This window comes from Microtus ochrogaster, linkage group LG2 (genome assembly GCF_000317375.1).
Source record: "Microtus ochrogaster isolate Prairie Vole_2 linkage group LG2, MicOch1.0, whole genome shotgun sequence".
NCBI lineage: Eukaryota > Metazoa > Chordata > Mammalia > Rodentia > Cricetidae > Microtus > Microtus ochrogaster.
This window is the reverse complement of record NC_022028.1, coordinates 25,100,712-25,123,820: the sequence shown is the minus strand read 5'-3', so window position 1 is coordinate 25,123,820 and position 23,109 is coordinate 25,100,712. Positions and strand designations below refer to the sequence as shown.

At 41.3% G+C, this 23,109-nt stretch overlaps 1 protein-coding gene across 22 annotated transcripts in view; it reads right to left on the bottom strand.

Annotated features, from left to right (window-relative positions):
* The window catches only part of Map4k4 (mitogen-activated protein kinase kinase kinase kinase 4), a 139,560-nt gene that overhangs the window by 43,490 nt on the left and 72,961 nt on the right, over nucleotides 1-23,109 (bottom strand). For all 22 annotated transcript variants that reach the window (XM_026785820.1, XM_013351036.2, XM_026785825.1 and 19 more), the window contains exons 4-10: nucleotides 16,894-17,019; nucleotides 14,234-14,344; nucleotides 10,042-10,132; nucleotides 6,952-7,082; nucleotides 5,991-6,045; nucleotides 4,727-4,805; nucleotides 757-932 (exon numbers count right to left, since the gene is read on the bottom strand). In XM_026785820.1, coding sequence (XP_026641621.1) covers nucleotides 757-932; nucleotides 4,727-4,805; nucleotides 5,991-6,045; nucleotides 6,952-7,082; nucleotides 10,042-10,132; nucleotides 14,234-14,344; nucleotides 16,894-17,019 — 769 coding nt within the window. The remainder of the gene's footprint in view (nucleotides 1-756; nucleotides 933-4,726; nucleotides 4,806-5,990; nucleotides 6,046-6,951; nucleotides 7,083-10,041; nucleotides 10,133-14,233; nucleotides 14,345-16,893; nucleotides 17,020-23,109) is intronic.

The following is a 23,109-nucleotide window of genomic DNA, read 5'->3' as shown; positions in this document are numbered from 1 at the left end:
CGGAGCTAGCCACACTCCCTACAGAAGTGCTGAGTTTTCAGCACCGATAAATTCTTAGCTGTGGGATTTTCTGTGAGAGTACACACAAGAAAAATAGTCCAACAGCACCAACATATTCACAAAGAAACCTATTATAACAAAGTAAATACAAATAGATGATACATATATACATGGTAGAGATAAATGGTAGATAAGTAGATAGACACAAAAATTATCTACTGAATTTAACCAAAGCAACCAAAATCATAACCAAATTTAATTATTTTTACATTTCAGCTTCTAGCAAGATGGCAAGAGAAAGTTTTTCTAAATAGAAATGAAAAGAGTACAACTGGGGACACCTTAATAACTGATCGCAAATGACACTTCAGAGTCACAGTGACCGACAGAGCACAGGAGTCTTTCATGAGTCCCTCCTTACAGTGTTTACATACATGTATCGGTGTGTGAGTAGATGACACACAAAGTCAGCGGGAACCCCGAGAGGGGACACGGCCGTTTACTGTGGCTTTACGCTTGCAGTGTACGTATACAGGAAGGTAGAAGATCATGTGACAGGAAAGTGGAAAGAGGATGTGAGGATGGAAGGGCACAGAGGGAGAGGGATGGCGGGGAAGGCAGTGGAGGCTCAATAACAACAACAAAACTCCTCTATCTAAAAATGTTAGGGTGAAGCCTTTAACACTAGTTTATAATCTTCTAAAATTTATTCAATGCTATGTTAGAAAAAATGTGAAAATAAAAGAGCCGTAATACCTTTCTCCCCCCTCTTCTTCCTGGTCCGGTCTATATGATCCTTCAGCTGGATTCGAACCTGCCTTTCATTGGGCTGGTCCCTTATGAAAGGGTGTTTCAAAAGCTGCTCTGTAGAGGGCCGCTGCATGTAATTCTTCACCAGGCAGCCTTCTATAAAGCTGAAAAATTTCTTTGACCTGTAAGAGGAAGTGAAACACATCATCAAACTTCTACCGCAAAAGTATAGCTCCAAAATAGCAGTGAGAAGCCTGAAAAGCGGTCTGCCAATACACAGCCACGCTGGGAGAACACAGGAGCCCAGGACCGAGGGCAAGGGGGCAGGAGCATTAACGTGGCTTTACACTCGCAGCACACCACTAACGATGTACCAGAAACCATTGTAAAAGAAGCCAGATTTAAAGGAAAAGAGGTTAAGGCTAATGTCACTCAGTTTCCACCACATCAGGGGTGTAGAAGAGGCAAGAGAATAGAGGAAGGGCTTCACTAAGGGAGGGGGAGGACATGGACACATCGATGATAGGACTGTGGACAGCACATGCAGGAGCACAGATGAAGATAGCTGTCTGGTATCCAGAACACAAGAACAGACAGAGAGATGAGCAGAGGGTCTGTCTCAGTGGGCAAGTGCAGGGCATCCTGAACCCACTGATGCTCCATCCAGTCTTGCACTGGTTTGACCATCAGATCCCAGGGCTTGATGAACAAAGGCAGAAGCAGCCGGTTTTTACTTTGGGGGAGGGCACAATAACTTGTCGCCCACATGTGTGCCACTAGTCACTTTCTGAGCTTTGCCCTTTTCCCATTCCTGGCCCAGCGCATGAACACTCATACCTAGCCCTACCTTTGGTTGGAACATTTAAAAATGTATGTATGTGGACGAGAGATGGCTCAGAGGTTAAGAGCACTGGCTGCTCTTCCAGAGATCCTGAGTTCAATTCCCAGCAGCCACATGGTGGCTCACAACCATCTGTAATGAGATGTGGTGCCCTCTTCTGACATGTAGGCATATATGCAGGCAGAACACTGCATATGAAATAAATAAAATCTTTTTAAAAATATATGTGAGGAAGGGAGAGAGAGAGGGGGGGGGGCGCATGTGTGGAGGTTGGGAACAACTCCATGAATTCATTTCTCTCCTTCCACCTTTACACAGGATCTGGAGATCACACTCAGATTTCTAGACCTTACAAGGGGACAACTTCCTTTATTCACTGAGCAGTCTCATTGGCCCAAGTTAAGTCTTTCTGCTGGGTTATCTTTTGATACTCAGTTCTGTGACGGTCTCCTGGTAAGCCTTTCCTGGCAGCACCCCAACCCAAGTTAAGACCATTTCTTCTGGAGAGATCTGCAAGTCACAGTTTATAGACTATAGTTTTGTTTCTTTGGTACATACTAAGATGGGTTCTTATTTTTCAACCTGTCAGTCATGTTCAATATTAACATACCACAAAGAGTATTTTAATAAGTTTTTGTTGAATGAATGAGTTATTCATCTTTATATTTACTTCAGTTCTAATTATGTCACTTCTATATCTCATATTTTCAAGCTATTTTTTCAGTTTAAGCAATATTTATATGTACATCTATCTGTGTTAGACTCAGTAAGAAACACACATGTAAAGTAAAGTAGAGGAAAGTTAAGTATACACAACAGCATGTATATAAAGGCAGAAAACTAAAACTATATCAGTGTTTAAGCATAAACCAAAGGTACAATATTGTTATTCCAAGTTGGGAACAAGAAGACTGTATTCAGGCAATAAGACCATGAACAAAAGGGCAAAAGTATCAGAGACTAAAGAGTCACTTTCTGAGGCTATTACAAAAGGCAGAAGAGAATGGAAAGACAGGTCAGGATCACTTCACAGAAGGGTCTAAGGTTAAAGAGGAACATGAAAGTCTATGTAACATGTATAGTACAGCATCCTAACACAGATTACCAAACCTTGCACTCACTAAGATCATTCATAGAATTGACTAAAGAAACAAGTGCTGACTCACTACACCAAAATTCCAAATTTTGAGACTCAATCCCTAAATTAAAAACCACTTATGCACCATGTCCACCAGATAACACTTAGGAATCAATCAGACATGGTATATTCCTTAAAAACCAGTAAGTGAATTCTTCTGGCAGATAAGCCACTGGCCATTTCTGATAGCCATTTCTCCAGAAAAAGTAACAGAAATTACATTTGGGAATTAAGACAGAAATCACAAAGGAAGAAGCTTGCTGTACTTTCAAATAGTTGGATAAGATGAAAATAGTGGCGCAAAAGAATCAATGTAGCATTTTACCTAATTTAGTTAGACAGAGTTTGCCTTAAGAACCCATGAGGTATCACTCCCCATCTACCACTGTCTCTATTAGCATATACTACATGCAAATGGTTAACCAAAATTTACATATAATGAAGACAGTGTGAGGTATTCTTCATACAGAATACTGATTTGTAATCCTCCCAGAACAGAATCTCATTAATAAAATCTCAAAAGGAAAAAAAAAAGAAAGAAAAACAAAGACCACTTGGTTTAGCAGGAGCTAAATAGTTCCTCCAGCCCCTGAGCTTGACCCTAGGAAGCGCCCATTACACACATTTGTGTCCTTGGCACTGGTTATCAATGATGCCCAGAATCATCATATCTCACTTATTAATACATGGAACTAATCGGGGCCAAAATCTTTGCAACTGTGTGGTCCTTTGGATCTCTCTAAACACTGGTTTAACAAAATTAGGCAATTCTTTTACTTAGCATTGATTTAAGGTTAAAGGGTGTGTAAAGAATGGGAAAAAAATCTTTCAAGTAAAAGAAAGGTGGGAAAGAAAAAGTGAAATGTGTTGAACACCAGGAAAGTAAACAAGGAGAAAGGAGAGAGGTGGGATGGCATGTGCACCTACAGCTGAGGGAAAGGAAGTCTGCATGGCTCAGAACACAGGCAACCATGAATACAGCAGTCAGCAGAAACTGAAGAACCAAATCCAGATGGATGGACTGACTGTGAGGCCTTGTGTGTATTTCAGAGAGAGAGTAACAAAACCTAAGAAGGATACCATTAATTAATTGGAAAATTAGTAAGATTTCAAACAAGAGGAAAATGGAAAGCACAGTGGTGAGGCAGAACTAAACAAGCCGAGAGCAGCGGGCACAGAGGCGGGGTGGGGGGAGAGCCAGGCCAGAAAGCATGGGGTGCTTGAGTGCAGACAGGAACTATCAGACAACATTCACGGGGCGGTTAGGCAAAACTCTCAGTTCCCCTCCCAAAAAAAAGAAACTGCCCCCCTGACTTAAAGATTTAAATTTGACCAAAACATGTGTCTTCACAAGCTACGATTCTAAACGCTTTGCTCAGCGGTCATCATGCCCACCCTCTATGAGTGTCAGAATTCTGAACAACAAACTCAGAAAGCGGCAAGAAGGGGAGCTGGCTGCCCGGTGGCGAAGGGCCATTCTGCTAACCAGCTCTTCTGCGACAAAGAGGTGTGCCCACCTGCCATTCTGTAAACCATCATTACAGTAACTGCCCCCTTATAGACGCGGTCTTGCTCTATTATCTAGATGCTTCAAACCCCCACATTCAAACATTCCTCCTGTCGCAGTCTCACAAGTTATGGGGCCTACAAGCATGCACCACAGCCCAAAGACCTTTCACCAATATTACAGTCTTAGTATCATAGGTCTTCCAACACATCTTTGCCATTGTTCTGCAACATATTATACTTAAAAGATGTTTAAACATTAAAATATAATCTTTTCTCTATATTATGGAGCTTCCAGGTGTCACTAGTCATAAGTGTGTAATCCAAACACGTATCAAGAACAATAGCACAAAGAAATAAATGCACTTTAGATTGTTTGGGGGTGCTGACTTTTGTTACCGAAAATAGAATGGCCAGAATTTTATCCCAGAGCAAAGTGAAACTATTTGGGATGGGGGTTTTGGAGGGAGGGAAATCCACATACAGCTTACCATTTTTTGGACTTCAGTCTGGGAGGAGGGTTTCTAGGGATGAGAAACAGTGCTCTCATGGGATGCATGTCACAGAGAGCTGGGGAAAGGAGACGGCTGTGTCAGTAAGGCACGCATTTACTCATTCTTGACTTCGGGATTCATTCACAAATAATTTCAAATACTCTATCCCACTGTTCAACTGCCATGAATGTCAAGCAGCCGAGATGTATTTTACAAACCCTAGTCCATATCTTAAATTTACCATTTAAAAACAGCAAAATATAAGGAGAAAACCAACAATTCACAACTTCAAATAGACACTGGAAAGTTTTCATAAATCAAAGATAAATATTAATTCAAATTTAAAAGGAGAAAATACTTAAAGTCTTCAAATCACCTTTACGATTGTAATGAAAATGGCTGTTTCCGTAGTCTGGTTTAAGGCTCAGAGCGGCTTGTGAAGGCCTTCAGAGCCTCCACGCAATACTGTCTGTTACTACAGCTAAAGTCACCAGGAAGAATACAGGTGAGTGTAAACAGTCTTTGTAGTTACCGTCTGTATTTACACAACCCGAGCAAGGTGAACTCAGCAGACACGCACACTAGCGTGTCACAGTAGATGAGACACATTTCTAAGAGGAACGTGGGGCCTAGACTAGCAGACACCAGTGTCCCAGTGTGAAAGAAAACAGGCAAATGAGCCAGCAATAGGTCCCCTGTCTCAATAGCATACAAATACACAAGGGACCCGGTTTCTGCATTGTAACTGTTTCTTTACTGCCAATATTTTTTCATTCATTCAACATGTATTTATTCAACAACTATGTGCGGGGCACTGTACAGTTTGTGCACACCTTGCTGAAGCAGACCATGAGAAAATGCTACGCATGTTTTCTTTCCTTATTTTCTCTACGTTTCTATTACAACCTTAATTAAATATCAGTTTCATGATCAACCAATTTACTGATTTAACCCAATCAAATCTTCACAAAAAGTTCCATAAATAAAAGACAGTATCTCAATTTATAAAGTCAAAATAAGAAACAACAAAATTTTAAAGATTAGGGCCCTGTTCCAAATGATATTTTTAAATGCAATTAAGAAAAAATAGCCCTTATTAAATCTGGAGCCCAGGAGGATTACTGGTTACCAAGAATTTGCTCTACATCTAAAGCCACTCTTGATGGTGGGCCCTTCCTCCTCTTGCTCCACTGGTTCTGCCCAGTGGCCCTTGGTTCAAGTTCCACAGAAGAAATGAGCTCAAAAGGAAGAAGTTACTCACGGGGGGCACCTTCTGCCATCTCAATTGCTGTGATGCCACAAGACCAAAGGTCACTCTGCAAAAACAAAAAGAGAATGTTCTGGATACCTATTTATATTTCTGGTCAGGCATACAAATGAAATAAACACATCCTTCAGGGAAACAAACAAACATTGCCTTCCCAGCGCCAGGAAATATTTGCCATTTACTTCAGTAGGATATTACTTTGACAATGTTGGAAGGTGTTTTCAAATTTTAGGTATATATTAATAGTAGAAAATTATAAACTCTGCAATATATTTTTAAATACTTGAATCAAGAGAAAATTCCTCTGCGGCAATGGTTTAGATTAATCCTCGTTAACTGGGTATTTGAAACAAATGCTGAGCTACATGGGGAACAACTGAAAGATAAACTCAGTTTTAACATCATTAACAGACACAATAACCACTTATGCAAACGTTTTGGTTTGTTGACAAATGAAACAGCAATGTAGTCAACATGAATGAGATTATTAAACACAGGTTTTATGTCTGGATGAAAAAAGTGCATTATGGCTTCAAGTCCCTAGAGGTCACTGTATAATCACTTCAATTTATTTGTATAACTAAGAGGTTATAAAACTCGTTACAGAAAAATACTATAAAATTTCAGAGGATGCTACTATAAATTTTAATGGTATATTCAAAAGAAACTGTATCTGATTCTAATGTGTTCTTCAAGATAAAAAGGCTGCTAGGGGAGGGGCATCGACAGGCTCATGAGGAGATTTGTCTGTCTGGCTGTTTGTAACCTCAGTGAGATCAGAAACGAAACAACAGATCAACAGCACCAAAAAAGTATTTTTGCACAGGCCTGAAAACCTCTTTCAACAGTCTGTGTATTCCAGTAGGTGTGAGTGGTGTGCAGTTCACAGCCAAGCCCCCAGTCCTCTGCAATGCTAAGGACCTATGGATGGCCCAGGAGAGCAGGTGCCACTTACTCTGTAGTCATAAGTAGCGTCTGGGTTCTCATCGCAGGCAATGACCTCAGGAGCCATCCAGTAGGGTGTGCCTATGAATGTATTTCTCCGGCCAACCGTCCTGTCCAGCTGAGCGCTCACACCAAAATCAACTGAGGAACAAAAAGCAAGGAAAAGTGGAACACAATTAACAAAGAAGAAAAAAACTGAGGTGTCACAGCAAACACAAACAACACTGCTTTGTCATCCGCAGAACTGTTCAGGCAGAGCAATGACACCAAGAGCCTGTACCACTCCAGAAGAACCTAAGAGGCCTGGCCCAGGACCAGAAGAGGACCTGTTTGTTACAGGGACAATAATGAGGTTTGCACTTTTTAGAAAATATGTGTGCCAAAACAAGTGCAAATTAAAGAAAGCCCCAAGTTTAGGAGAACGGACATAGAGCCCATCCTAGATTACCTCTGCAATTCACAACTGTGGTTTTCCTGGAAAGAACACACTGAAAGGTTCCAGGTAGCAAGAGCTGTCTGTAAGGTTGTTTCCCAGATCCTTGCTTTCCCCACTGTCAGAGTTTATTCAGCATACAGACCCCAGGCCAACACACAAAGACACAAAGGGGCCTGTGAGATGGCTCAGCAGATATGGGCGCTTAAAGGAACTCACTGGACATACCTAGGGATCTAAGGTCCATCCCTAGAGCCTGTGTAAGGTGAATGGAAAGAACAGGCTCCAGTTATTCTGACCTCCACATGTGTGTTGTGGCATTTGCACCCACATTTATACACACACACACACACACACACACACACACACACACATAGCAAAAGGAAGGAAGGAAGAAAGGAAGGAAGGAAGGAAGGGCGAGCAAATAAACCTACAATAAACATTCCCCAGAACAACTGGGTCTTCAGTTGACTTTTCAGAGTAACTTCTACTTCCCACAAATTTAATGATGGTGGTCGAGAAGAAAGCTAAAGGATGGGAGGCAGGGCTGGCAGAAAGCCCACGTGTTGGATGTTTGCCCCCATCATCATAGCCCCCACACTGCCATGAGCCCAGCAGGAGGGTCGAGAACAGGAGCAGCTCACACAGATAGGTCCACAAAATGCTGGACAATTGGCAGGGGCTGCACATTTCACCTCTGTGTACAGAACAAGTTCAGGAAACCGCAGGCTTACTTGTTGAATGCTCTTCAATACAAGACAACAACATCAGGACAAAGACTAAATAAGCGTTCTAGAACCCTGGCTAGCAACAGCAACCAATAACTGGGTACCTACTGAAGGGTATCACAGTCTCGGTGTCATGAGGTCAGTGCGTGGACACACCTAACCAAGGCAGTCAGAGCAGGGATGGAGCAAGTGTTCCAGCTTAACCCTATGCAGACTTCCACGTGTCAGAGCATCTGTAGATAGCCAGTCAGCACAGGCACTAAGGAAGAGAGCAGTGATCTGAACTCTAAAAAGCAACTTCTATGGTTCAGACTTTTGAGAAGGGAGATTAAATTGTTGAGTGAACAAAGGAAAAATAATGTGAAAAGTAGAAGAAAAGTTGATGTTGATTCTGTTTAAAAATGTTAACAGAGTAAAAATAAAATGAAAATAAGTTCAGGTGTAGCTAGGAGAGACAAGAAACACTGTAAATCATTAGAAGACACCTCTAGGAAACAGTACCCACTATGACATCTGTCAATACCTACAACACAGAAGACAACACACGAGGTGCTAGGTGAAGGCAGCAGGGACTAACACAGCCCTGGCGCTGGACTCCAGAGTATTCTGGTGAAGAACAATGCTTTCTTTTCTTTGAAAAATGCCACACACTCTCAACAGAATCATAAATTATCAACAGTGCTATAGAAAGGAGGCAGGAGACCAAGGAGGGTCAAAGGGCCACAGAGAGCCCCTGAGAACAGGAAAAAATGGTAAGTTTGAAAATGCAGACAAGTATCACCAAGGGAGAGCAGGATACGCAAAGGGTCTGGGTGCCATTTAAGAAGTCAAGGAAAAGAAATGGCAGTGACCGAGTGGTTGATGCTTCCACCGATCTTTTGTATCTCAAATGCATTTTGATTTACTTTTTATGACTTTATTTATTTATGATTTTCCTTATTCTATTACTAGAAAAACTTCATAAACTTGCTTCCATGTTATAACATGTAACGTAGGGTAGAAAAAGGGGGTCAGATGACGGGCAGGAAAGTAGCAGGGGTCAGGCCCACACTACTCATTAGTCAGGGCAAGAAGTGTGAATTTTTGTGACGTGAAACAGGAAATCATTAGGGGTGTCTGCTTCTCTGTGTGTGTCTCTCTATCCCCTTCCCTCTTTCTGACTTCATACCTTAGGCTGGCTTCAAACTCACAATCTTCCTGTTTAAGCCTTTCAAGTACTAGGAATAGAATGCCAGACACCACTAAGGGTGGTGTTGAAGCAAGAAAGTCTGACTTTTATGTCAGCGTAGGGCTGAAAGTGTTCCTCCATCATCAGTTCCTGGGATTGGGTCTTGTGGTGGTTTGCAAAAAACAGCCCCCACAGGCCCATGGGAATGGCACTATTAGGAGGTCTGGCCTTGTTGGAGTTGGTGTGGCCATATTAGAGCAAGTGTGTCACTGGGGTGGGCTGTGAGGTTTCAGAAGCTCAAGCCAGGCCTAATCACTGTATCTTCAAACTGCCTGTGGATCCAAATATAATCTCAGCTACCTTTCCAGCACCATGTCTGCCTGCATGCTGCCCTGCTTCCCACCATGGTGACAACAGACTAAACCTCTGAATTGTAAGCTAACCCCAATTAAATGTTTTCCTTTATATGAGTTGTCATGGTCATGGTGTCTCTTCACAGCAATAAACCCTAACCAAGAGAAACCTCTCAGTCCCCCTTCCTCAAAGTTAATCAAAGTAAAAAATTAAAACACTCTGGCTAGTTGCTCTATCCAGATAGAGGAGTCTACAGAAGCATGGGACAAGGGAGGCTGGTGCCTGACTAAGCAATAGGCCAGGTTTCTTAGTCTTAAAGTGGGAGAATGAACTTTTAGCTAAATGCTGAATGGGCACAGCATGCTGCTGGCTTGTACCAGGTGGGTGCAGCAGACCTCACATACATCAGCTACGTACCAAGTTTCACCTCCGCATTCTCGGTCAGCAGCACATTCTGCCCCTTGATATCTCGGTGAATAACATGGTGGACGTGGAGATGTGCCAGGCCCTGGAACGGAAAGCAGAGCAGAGTTCAGCTCTCAGTCCCTGTAAGCAGCCAGCCAGCAGCACCCGTTTACAGTAAGTGGCGCACGTGGGCCAAGGGTTTGTAAGTCCACATTTAGAACATAAAATTTGCCTGTGGCGCATTCCCAGGAAGGCGCTGTCAGCCTTACCACACACACAGTAAGCAGCAGGCTGGGTATTCCCTCTGGGATGATCACACCACTCTCTAGCTGTGCCTATGACACAAGCCCTGATTGCCATCTATAGTTCCTCTGCTATAATTTGTGCTATTTGTGTACAGGCTAGCTCCTTTCCCACGCCAAACTTCTATCTTTCAGTGGGTAACCCTGTGAACTTATCTGAGCTAGACCCAGTCCAGTCTAGATTAGAGAGGGGCTTAAAATGCAGGCCTGTCTTCCCATCACACAGGAACAACTTAAGTGCTGATGTACCCTACCTTCCATCCAGATGTAAAATAATTCTGCCACCAGAACAGCCTTGTATAGGGATAAAATGTCTTTCTTCCCTAGAGGGTAAAATGTTCCTGGCATAGAGCACTTTTTGATGCCCTTGTATCTAGAATGAGCCCAACAACATCTCAGGAGGCGGTGGGAAAACACTGCTGCACCCAACTGTGGTGTGAAGGCGGCTATGCACCACACATGCTGCACCCAACTGTGGTGTGAAGGCGGCTATGCACCACTGCTGCAACTCACTGCTTTCCTCTTCCTGGCTAGAGAAGCCACACCCCAGAACGCGCCTCCTTAAGACATAAACAACCTGTTTTTTTCTGAAATGCCTCAGTACTACTTGTAAGGGGCTTGCTTTATATATATAAAAGATGGGCTGTGGTGGTGGCGGCGGCAAGCAGAGTCATTACTGTGCAACTTGAAAACCTCCTGCCTTAGCTTTGAGTGCTAGGACCACAGCTATGATATCAAGCCTAACTTCCATCATTTTGCAGCTCTAGATCACTACCTTTTGAAGCATGGTAGGTTCTAAATTCATTTGACTAATCTGCCAGTGAAACAGAACACAGCTTATGCGATACTTATCTATTCTCATAACACAAGGTATAGTAGTATACCCTAAGGCTGTGGTGGGGGAAAAGCACCCAACACGTGATCCTTCAGTGGTCTAATTAGGAAGCACATCTCCCTCTCTGCATGCTATAACATTAAACTCTGAAAGAGCAAAATGAAGCCACTTTATTCTTTTACAGAATTCCTACTTCTACTGCTCCAGTTCACTTCGGCTTTCTAACCTGCATGAACTTACTTCTGACCCTCCACATCTCCCCACAAACATAAGCAACCTGTCTTCAGAGTTATGGCTTATGTGCGATCCTGCACACCTCCAGCAGAAAGTATGGGAAATGATGCCCATTTCCCAGTCCATACTGTGCAAGCATTGCTGCTTCTACTCAAAAATAGCTCATAATACTGCTATCTTGAAGTATAATTACTAAGGACAAACATGAATACATGTCCCTTATACGAAGGACTTTGGTAGCCAAGCCTGAACTAAGGCCACAATCATTCCTCCTTGGTAAAGATTCCAGTCCATTTTACTCTGCAAACAGCCTGCTCTAAATCAACTGGGATGGTGTTTCTGAGCTAGGAAACAGTTTTCTTCTAAGTCTATCCTAGCTGACTACATGTAACCAAAGAGCAAACTGTCTCTCAACATTGGTAACGTAAAGTCCTAAGTTCTCGTCTTCAGTATGAAGTAGTGCTCTCTACTAAGATGAGAAAATTGTTGCTTAGATTGTGAATGAGCAGGAATGGCTGTGTGGTAAACTTTGGGGCCCTCACCATTCAGCAGACTAGTCCAATAGAGGACTTCTGACAGCTGTGGTCTACAGACTTAGGACCCTTGCCTGGTCTAGTCTTCTCGAATGTCCACTAAGAAGTGAGGAAAAGCTTTCCCACAGAGAAACCAGCTACCTTCAACAATGTGTGGGAACCCAGAGGACCCACTGGGGTGCCTTTTACATGAGACCACACCTCCATCTTGGTACCCTGCTTTCTCTGTCAACATCAACATAACGCCTAAAGCAAATACCAGCATACAATATGGGGCATTCCTTTGTTTTGAACTAAAACTCTGCTACAGAAAATTATTATTGTATATGGTTCATGAGTGGAGAAGGTTCCTATTAAAGACGCTCACTGAGAAGGAAACAGTCTGCAGCACTTCAAAGAATGAAGTGCTGCAGACTTGGTCTTCTCTTCAATGTTCCTGGGGTCAAGGGTGACAAAATGCTAAAACAAACACATAATACTTGAGAGGTAAACTGTTCCTCCCAGGTATATAAAAGAGGTCAATCATCTTTGATGTCTGATATACATCTTATGTCTATAACATTATGCTAAAAGCACAGATTTCTCCACTTGAGAAATCCCTCATCTGCTAAGCATGGTGCTCTACCCCGAAACTACAACACACAGGAAGTCAAAGCAGGAGACCACAAGTCTAAAGCCACAAAAAAGGTATGTCTATGTTTAAATAGAATAAATAGTCCACCAAGCTCCTCAGATCTGTATCTAAGCAGCTCTGTAGTCCAGTCCTTGCTGCTGTACCCTGCCTGTCACCACGGAGCCTGTACAGCAGCTTTTCCCTTTCAGCCTCAGTTTTTAGTAATATCCATAAAAAGTAAGCACCTGCTATTTTAATAATGACAAGTCTGAGTAATTATAAAAGTATGGCTCTCCTTCCATCAGCCTCCCTTCCTTACACTGGTTGTGAAGGAAGTTTTATTGAATACTCCATAAAATATATGAGGAAAGAGAAATTAAACATTTCTCTAGGAATTCTAATTGGCAGTTTTTAAGTTTGTAGTCTTCTATGAATCTTAAATATAGAAAGTAAATTTAGTTACAATAAAAAATGACTAACTTATTACCAGACTTTAGCAGAAAATAGGAAGTAAAATTTCAGTTTACGTTCAGAGTCTTTATTTTTTAAAAATGGAGGATAAACAATGCAGCCAATTAATTTAAGTGTGTAATTTAGGGGTGAAGGAAAAGAAAAACTATGGTCATAGAATGAAAGACATCCTTTCAACTCTCATGCAGCTTTTAAATATGAAGCCCTGAAAACCTCTGTGCTGTCAGGATGGCTTTACCACTGAAAGGAACCATTTAGTGGCTAAAAAACAGCAATTTAGGAACTTTCTCTGAGCTCATTAGCCAGCTCTGCAATCAGCTGTAACTAACATTAAGCATTAAGACTCACTTCATAAATATTCCAAGAGGTTCTAACAGCTAATGCCAAAGTCTGCTGAAGATTCTGGAACCCAGCACTCAGTCCTTTTAGTATTGATCTGTAGCCTCTCCCCACACTGCCTACAGACACTACATTTCAGGCTCATTTCTCATCTCCTTCACTCTTATTTCCTTTAAATGCCAAAGAAAGGAACTATTGGGTGCCTTATAAAAACAACGAAGACAAATTCAGAGACTACAATTACCCTTGGGCATATCTGGAGACTGGTTCCAGAATACCAAAACCTCTAATATATAAAATGCAAACACGCAGTCAGTCAGGCAGTGATGGTGCACACATTTAATCCTAGCACTTGTGTGGCAGAGGCAGGAAGACCTCCAGGTTTGAGCCTGGTCTATACAGCAAGTACCAGGACAGTCAGGGCTACATAAAGAAACCGTGTCTCAAAAAAAATCATACATATATGAGCATGCTCAAGTTCCTCATATTATAACGGTGCAGTGTTTGCATATAAGCTATATATATCCTCTTCTTTAGGGCACATTCATAATATTAGGATGGTATAGCTATTATACTGCATTATTTATGAAGTAATGACAAGGGGGAGTCTGTGTATTCTGAACACAGCATTTTGCTTCAAGTGTTTTCCAACCACACAAGGCAAGCTCTTAGGTAGGAAACGCTACTCTTTGTTTTTTAAAATCAACCTTTCCACAGAGTGGCAAGTTTCAAACCATAATGTAGAATAAATTAACAAAGTACAGAAAATACTTGGCTATCAAAATAGATAATTATCTCTTGATGTAGAACACACTTGAGATTCAGTTGAGGATGGACACATGATATAGGAATGGGACACTTCGCTTTCCTTACTTACCCTGAGGATTTCTCTGGAGATGTAGGCAATCCAGTCTTCTTTGAGTGTGTTCCCTTTGGTGTTCTTCACAAGGTCTGTGATGGACCCAGCCCCACAAAACTCCATAACAAGCTACAGGGCAGACAAGATAGATGGAAACAATCATAGACCAGACTGAGTACACATTCAAAACAAAACACACAGCCGAATCGCTTGCTCCCCTGAACACCTAGGCACACACAATCATGTTGGAAGCATCCAAGTAATAACAGTTGCTTTATACAGAGAGAGTATCCACTGTGTCTCTTCGTTGAGAGTATATTCATACAGTCCAGAAGACGCTCACACATGTATCTGAGTGGCAAATGATGTGTTTCTTCCCTCTCTCTAAGAGAGGTCATTTTGCTGGCCATGCTGCCAAACTAACAGAAATCAGTATTCCTGAAGTTCTTCCTTGAGATGATTTTCAAATTATTTCATAGTATTTCCTATGGTACTTCTGAGCAATTACATAGTTATATATATATATATTACTTGTGAAGTTCCTAGAAAATGAACTGAACAATTCTAAAATCTCAATTATGACTGGATTTAGGCAATAGTAACTATTTTATTTCTATTTTCCGTCCCTTTTCTTTCTGCTCCCCCTTTTCCCTTCTCCTTTCTTCTTCCCTCTTCCTCCCTCTCTCTCATCTGCAGTCCATGTGTTTTACTCTGAATGAATGGCCCCCACAGGCTCATGTGTCCGGTGGTGCTGTTTGAGAGGTTGTGGGACATTTAAAAACAAGAATCCTGCTGATGGACATATGTCCCTTGCGGAAGGTTTTGAGGTTTTATAACCTGGCCCCACTTCTTGTCTGCTCCCTGCTTTGGGACTACTGATGCTATGTGAGGAGCGGGCCTCATGCTCCTGGCTGCTATCACTTCCTCATCGTGATGGACGCTGGAACTGTAAGCCAGAATAAACCCCTTTCTCCTCTAAATTGCTTTTGTTGGTGTCTTAACACAGTATGCATGTGCAAGGATTGAATCAAAGCACCTTTTCATCTGTATGTGGAGGACAAAGGACTAACTGAGTGAGGTACTGTTCACCATTTTGTTGTTTTGGACTCTGTGTGTGTGTGTGATTTTATTTACCAGTAAAATATTCTAGGTTCCACAAATGTGAAAGCTCATACAACACATGTCTTTCTATTTGGATGACCTCCAGTTACATCTATTTTCCAGCACATGACACAGTTTTATCTTTCTTTGTGGCTCAACAGAACTCCAGTGTGTATATACTGCATTTCCTTTATCCATTCATCTGCTAATGGGTACACAGTCTGGCTGCAAATGTGGCCATTGTGAACAGTGCTGCAAACAACCCTGTGTGTAAGTATCTCCTGAGGCCCATCATACTGGGGCTTGTCGGGTACCTACTTACAATGTGTAAGCATCTCCTGAGAGCCCGTCAGATACCTACTTACAATGTGTAAGTATCTCCTGAGGCTCATCACACTGGAGCCTGTCAGGTACCTACTTACAAGTGGGATATATAGCTGGTCACATGAACTTCCACACTGACTTCCACAGTAACCAACAATTTACGTTCCTCCAGCAGTGTGTATGAGTTCCCTTCCCCACATCCTCACAGGCATTTGTGACAGCTTCTCCCTGACAGCTAAAAATACTGAACACTTTTTCAAGTATTTGTTGGTGATATGTACTTCATCAGAGGCCTGTCAGTTCATTACCCCATCTATTGATTGGGTTGTTTGGTTTTTGACTTTTTAAATGTATTCTAGATATTAATCCTCCATCAGATGCACAGCCAGAAGAGTTTCTTCTACTCCTCAGACCAGTTTCTTCACTTGACTGTCTCCTCTGTTGTGGAGAACTTTTCAATCTTATGCAATTCCCTTTGTCAACTGTTGGTATTATGTCCTGGACAACTGGGTCCTCTCTCGCCTGTCCTCCATCAGTGCTCCTATGTGGTCCTCTAACAGTTTCACAGGGCCAGGCCTTACAGTAAGACCTTTGACCCATTTTCAATTATTTTTGTACATCATGAGAGATAGCAATCTGGCTCCACTCTTCTGAGTGACTTTCCCCAGAGTCCTCAGTTATAGACGTTATTCTCCAAGGTCTGCTTCTGACATCTCTGTCACACATCAGTAGCTATGACTATGCATATCTGCTTCTGGGTCCTCAGTTCTACCCCCATTCTTCTCTTCTCTCATGTCGGTACCAAGCTGCTAATGCTTTCTACATTAGCCTTTTTAAAATCATTAGAAAAAGCTATCAATCAATCTTCTTGTTCCAATACCTTCAGTTTAGCTCATGCAACTCACACAGACGACGGTCTCTCAGTCATCATTTTGAATATAATTCCTTTTAAGGTTGAATGCATTAGTTTAGGAATTTTTCCTGGAACTTCTGGTTCATAAAATACTACTATCATTAGTGTCAGCAATGACTGATAATACCACACTGTCTTGAGATGTCTATGAAATGGCCTCTCATTCCCCATCTCCTTGCCATACCACAGATATAGGATAAGGAAGGTTAATGATAACAACCCCTTTTGGTTTGGTTTTGCTTTTTTTCTCTCTCTCCACGTTCCCTGTGAAGTCCTTAATTCCCTTATTACAACAACCACAGACAGAAAACACACCCAAGACTTGCAAAGAGCTACCTACCCAGAGTTGGTCATCATGTCCTGGAGGGCTCTTCTTAATGAAAGCACCATAGTATGTTGCAATATTTCTATGATGAGAATATTTCTTCAGCATATTTATCTCCAGTTTTATTTCTTCCTCTTCATCCTTAAGGAAAAAAAATAAAACAAAACATGGCTTTTGAATGATTTGATTTCCTCCCACACAAACAACGGTAAAGTGACAGGAGGAACACAGGCTCCCTTCACTCTCAGCTCACCCTCCTGCAGGTGACTACAAGACAATAAAGAGAGTGATAACCACTGTGATACACAGCAGGATGGACCAGGGCGGAGTTCCAGCCTGCTCCTCCACCACCTCTGACCTCAGGCTACTGACTCTACTCTGAAAGGCAGTTTGCTCAAGTAAAATCCCACCCCAGTGTTAAATGGTAATTTGACTGCTACTCTTTCAAATGATCATTAAGAAGGGCTATTTTCTTTTCAGGAAACATTTATGAATAGACTTCAGATGACAACACACGAGTTCCGGGGTTTGTGCAAGGCTCCACTCAGAGGCTGACCTCCTTACACAGGTTGTTTCAGACTAAGCTCTTCCTTGTGTCTGCTGTCATATTAATAAGTAGAGCAGCAGGAAAAGAAGAGAAGATGGGAAGAGGAGGAAGAAGAAAACAGACAGAAGTATGGGCACAAAAACTTCAGTCAGTTGTCCTGTGAATGACAAAGGGAGAGAGGTCATAGTCTCCGCCTCTCTTCACACTTAGGGAAGAAAGTGCATCAATCAACAGGGACATTTTATTTTGTTGCCTGCTACACACACTGACAAACTTCCTGTAAGACAGCAAATTATGGAAGTTCTTGAAGTATCTTCCAAATGAAGGAAAATCAGGATTAAAGCGAGAAAACCGTGTGTGTGTGTGTGTGTGTGTGCGCGCGCGCACACACAGGACTTGAAGTGAGAGCCAGTATAACAGGTAAATTCATGATAAAAATCTCTAAAATTCCTTCTGCACTCCATTGTTACAGCTTCCTTAGATTTCTGCACAAACACACCCACTTGACATTGATGTTCCTCCCTTTTCATGGAATAACTTGAGTAATACACAGGTGTGTACACGCATGTCCAGTGAAGCATAGTAAAGTACCCACAAGTGTGTGTGTGTGTGTGTGTGTGTGTGTGTGTGTGTGTGTGTGTGTGTGTACACAGGCACAAGGCATGAAGATATCAATTGTTTTAGGCTAGCATCTACAGAAGCTCTCTTAAAGCCTCAAAAAATATATTAGACTTTATCACTATTATACTCTAAGATAAAAGATAACTATCACTAATTAGATATTAAAGAGAAGATCAAAAGAAATGGGAAAAGGAAAAATACTGATTATAATTTCAGTTATATATTTTACTTTAGAAACAAAACACCTCAGAAGGTTTGCAGTCATCTTAAAGTAGTGAATCTATGAATGGCAGATTTCCTACTGGGTATTATTACCAAAAAAGATATGCTAAATCAAAGACACAGATATTAGGATGTTACAGATGTTCTGCAAATACAGTGATCTTATAATTTCCATAGGAGACAACTGTCCACAAGGCAGCAGAGCAAGCTGTCCAAATATAGTGCTCTACAATGATTCTCCGCCCTGTAGAGGAAAACCATACCAAATGCATACCACTTCAACAATTGACTCAAACATGGCTGTGTTCAAAGCAGCAATGAAAACTGGGACAATAATTATGGCTATGGTAATTATCTTAATTCTATACAAACTAACATTTAACTTGGCTAATTTAAGAAAAAAATGATTCTATCTAAATTATTTCTTCAAAGGAACTTTATATTAAAACAGAAAGTAGTATGAACAAAGGCAGAAAGAAATATGTCTCTAGCAAAACTAAGAATTCTCAATTCCTTGAAGGGCTTTAATTGTGTCCTTTACCTATACATGCACACTCATATGTACAGAATAATATATGTGAGACATGAGAAGGTCTGCTTACAAAGCCATTCAATGCCTCTCCTGGAACAAGGTCCACAGCTAAACACATGATCCAAAGAGCCCCAAATCCCCTGTTTCTTACATTAGCTGTAGCTAGGAGATCACAGCAAAAACTAAAGATCAGATCATTTTTACTTAAACAAAAAGAAATAAATAAACATATAGAAATTTGGAGTACATTAAGAAAAAAAGAGTGCACAGCCAGGTGTGGCTGTGCAAGCCCTTTGAGGCTGCCTCGGTCTACATACAGAGTTGCAGGCCGGGGATACTTAGTAAGATCTTGTCTTTAAAGAGCATACATGTACAAAACAAAAAAAGTACTTTCAGTAGGCAGGAAAAAGCTAAACATGACCTACAGTTCACTGGTGCAGAGCTGTCCTCGTTCAGGGACATGTTACCCATATATCCCTCACTCCCACCTTCTTCCACTCTCCATTTCGGTTGATTTTTCCCAGGGTCATTGTCGCATCCCACTACACAAGGGGTTGGTTCTGCTTCTTGGCAGAGAATAAACAAAAGCAGCTCCCTGAAGAGTAATTAAGAATCAGAAGAGTCTGACTGGCTGCAGTGCACTTTTCCTTTGAGTACCAGAAGGCAATTCTTCTAGGATCTAGCTGTTCGTCAAATGCTTCCAAAGGTACTTGATAGTTCCATAACCCACTGGTTAAAAACAAGCACATATTTCATTATAAGCTTAAATTCAGTACTGTCCAGTGGTCTTAAAATGTTAAATATGTATACTGAGAAATATGATTGGTGGGTTTTCATTGCGCTGTTTCTTCTAATTCTAAACATCTTTAGACAAAAACACACTAGTGTGTTCTGTAACTATGTTCACCATCACAAGACTCACGCTGTAACACCTTCGAACTGGGCTGGGAAACCTGGAATCCCAGCATCTGGGAGGCTGAGGCAGGAAGACTATGCAAGTTTGTAGGCTATATAATGGGACTCATCTCAAAAAGAGAAACTGGGTTACGTCTTAGTCAATGAAATACAAGACCTTAAGTGCACTCAATTCAACAGTAGCCTTTCTAGAGGACTGATATATCATCTAGAGAGAAAGTGATCACATTCATTTACTTGCCAAAATATACCCTTGAGGTCTTAAGGAGTCAAATCCTAAGCCATAAGAAACTCGACTACAAAGAATATTGAGAGGAAATCGTGGTCTCTTTTCCAAAGTACTGTTTTAGGATGATGTAATGTAATGGATACTTTGAACATTATCCCTATTGTTTTTATGATTTTAAAATAGATGACTACTGCATATCTAATAAAGACATTCTCCACCACTTATTGTCATTTACTGACTTATTATGAAGGCCTAGCCTTGGAGGAAAAAGCATCAGAAATAGAGATTTGCCAGAGGACTTTGAGCCAATTACAACTAGAACCTAAGGACTAATACTGAGTATGCAATAATCTACATTTTCTTTAGACTATAGATATAATGAAGCAAGTTTGAGTTTCAACTTCCCTTTGATCATTGGTTTAAAGTAAGGTTCACGATTAGAAAGATAGCTCAGCAGTTAAGAACACTGGCTACTCTTCCAGAGAATCCTGATTCTATACCCAGCCCCCACATGGAGGTGCACAACCATTTAGAACTCTAGTTTTAGGGATCCAATGTCCTTTTCTGGCCTCCACAGTGACCAGGTACACATGTGGTACACAGACTGTATACACATAAAATAAAAAACAAATGTTTTCTTAAAAAATAAGTTTGGTAGTCTTATTTCAACATTTATTAGATATACACACCACCAAAGTAAACACTGTATTTAAGTAGAAGATACAGCAGTAAACAGGCAGTAAACAGACTTGGGGCTGGCATTTAAAAAATAGCTGAACTGACAAAGCTACACAGAGAAAGTTTATACAACACCCCATGTGTCTAGTTTAGAGTCCAAATTACTGTGTCCTTCATACTCTACTTTAGGGGAGCCAAGATGATCGCAAATAGGAGGATCTGAAGGATGGGGTGGGGGCTTCTTGGAGCAAAAGGGAAGAGGGCTCTCTTCTGGTTTCCTGCAATGATGAGGCAGCTGCTGACCCCCACTTAGTGAGTTAATGCAGCTGGTGCCAATTAGCATTTTGGCCTCTGAACAACAGGAGCAATTCTCAGAGAAAAGGTCTTTGTCTGGAGCTGGGCTATGACAGTGGGTGAGCTTTCAGTTGGCTATCAGAGGATTGGGGGCTGGGAGGAGCCAACATCTGCACAACATTAATTTGCACAAGCAGCTATGGGTTGTAAATGAGTCAAATGAGAAGCACTGCCCACTTCACCATCTGAGCACATAGGGGTGCAAATTATTACTTTGGCTCTTTGTCTTTTAACGGCCCCTTGGGTGGTGTTCTGAAGATTGTTTTGCAGTGCCTTGAGTATGTTGGGTAAGCACTCAACCACTGAGCTAACATCTCCAGCCGTTTTTTTGTTCCCTTAAAATATGCTTTAACTCCTTATTGTCTCAGTGCTGTCTCATTCCACTGATGGTAGGACTGACAGGCAGACCTCCGGGATGCTAACTGGGAAACAAGAGGACTGAGAAATGTTCTGAGTTTACCATCTTTCCACCTGGCTTCTTTACATATTTAAATATCAGTTATTGACAGTTGAACAAATAGAGGGGCAACTGGTGGTCTTTTCAAAACTGGAGAAAAACACTGGTAAAGTGAGACAGTCTCCTGGAGGATTTCTGCACTAAGATGTAAGCATGTTCCTGAAAGAAATGAATGGTTTATAGTCAACTGCTACTCTGCTCTTCCTTATGGCTGCAAGCTGAAAGAAATTAAGATATTTCAACTCACAGAGTCCTGGTAGATCTGAGTGTATTACTCAGTTAAAGTCAAGTTAAAGGGAGCACAGACTCAATTAAGTTTAATTTGATTCAAACATAAAGTTACACATCTTAAATTCACCATTCAACAATATGTAAATGAAGAAAATTTTACAGATTCTAGAAGAGGATAAATTTTAGAACAAAATTAAAATTATGGAATCAGGTCACAAGACTGACAATCTTCAAAACTAACATCCTCATCCAAATCACTGAATACTACAGTAAAAACTCATGAAAATTAATATAACCAAAGTGAAAATCGCATATGCACAGAAGCTTGCTCAAGATATAGAAGAAAAACACTCTTTTGAACACACTCTTTTTATGTAACTGAACCAGGGTGTTTCTTGGCCTTGAAGGTCTTCTTTGCCTAGTGACACATCTAGTCAGAACAGCCCTGAGTCTTCTATATCCTTTCTCTAAGTTTGCCCCTTGCTGAGTGCTTCAATGAGACCTTATTAGTCACCTGGTTATCTAGCAGTGTGATTAAAAACAAAACAAGTAACAGCAGGAAAGAATGGGACGGACCTGAGATTGGACTAAAACCACACCACAGCAGCAGAACCCTTTCCTACACCCGCACTCACCTGTGAGCAGCCTTGGGGGACTGCTGCCCCATGAACACATGAAAAAACACAGAAGCCCAAAGCACACCTCCAAAAGGCACAGCACATGGTGATTTCCATCAAGTCCCAATAAAGCACTATTTTTCTAGGTTCTTGAACTAATAGATTGTTCCAAAATTTCGTGTCAACACCCAGACACCAAAGTCAGTCCCAAACCATAAGGCAAAATACCATAGGTATAAGTGTTTCTAATGAAAAAACCTCAAATAACACAAATTTATTTCCAAAACCAAATTGTAATTACACTTCAATGTTTTAAAAGTGATTTTACATCAACGTTTTAAAGGGCCCAAACTGTTAAATTATAAGAACAAAAAGGGAGAGGGGATCCAAGATCTAAAACACCCAGAAGCTAGCAAAGCAGTTATGACCTTGGCAACAGATGCAGCTGTCCATAATGTAAATGTGCTATAGACAGGGTGAAGGAGTACACAAAGAAGAGGGAGAGGAGGAGATCCTACTACAGGCCATCTCTAGGTCAGTTTCTTCTTTAATCTCTTAATCTTCTACATGGCCATGGAATATTTGGCTAATTTTGAAAAACTTATGGTTTATGGAACAGGAATGTGAGTCCTGTGAGAATTCAACAGAACTTTGTCAGTTCTTATGGTCTGCTCCATGTGTGTCTCCCATCCCTAATGTTGCAGGATTCTGCCAAACCTAAGACCCTCATAGCCTGGCTAGGAGTAGGCCAGAGGCACTACAAGGCCTCTTTCTTGTCTGCTGTGACCTAAGATCAGCAGTTTCCAAAAGTAAGTCATTCCCAGTAAG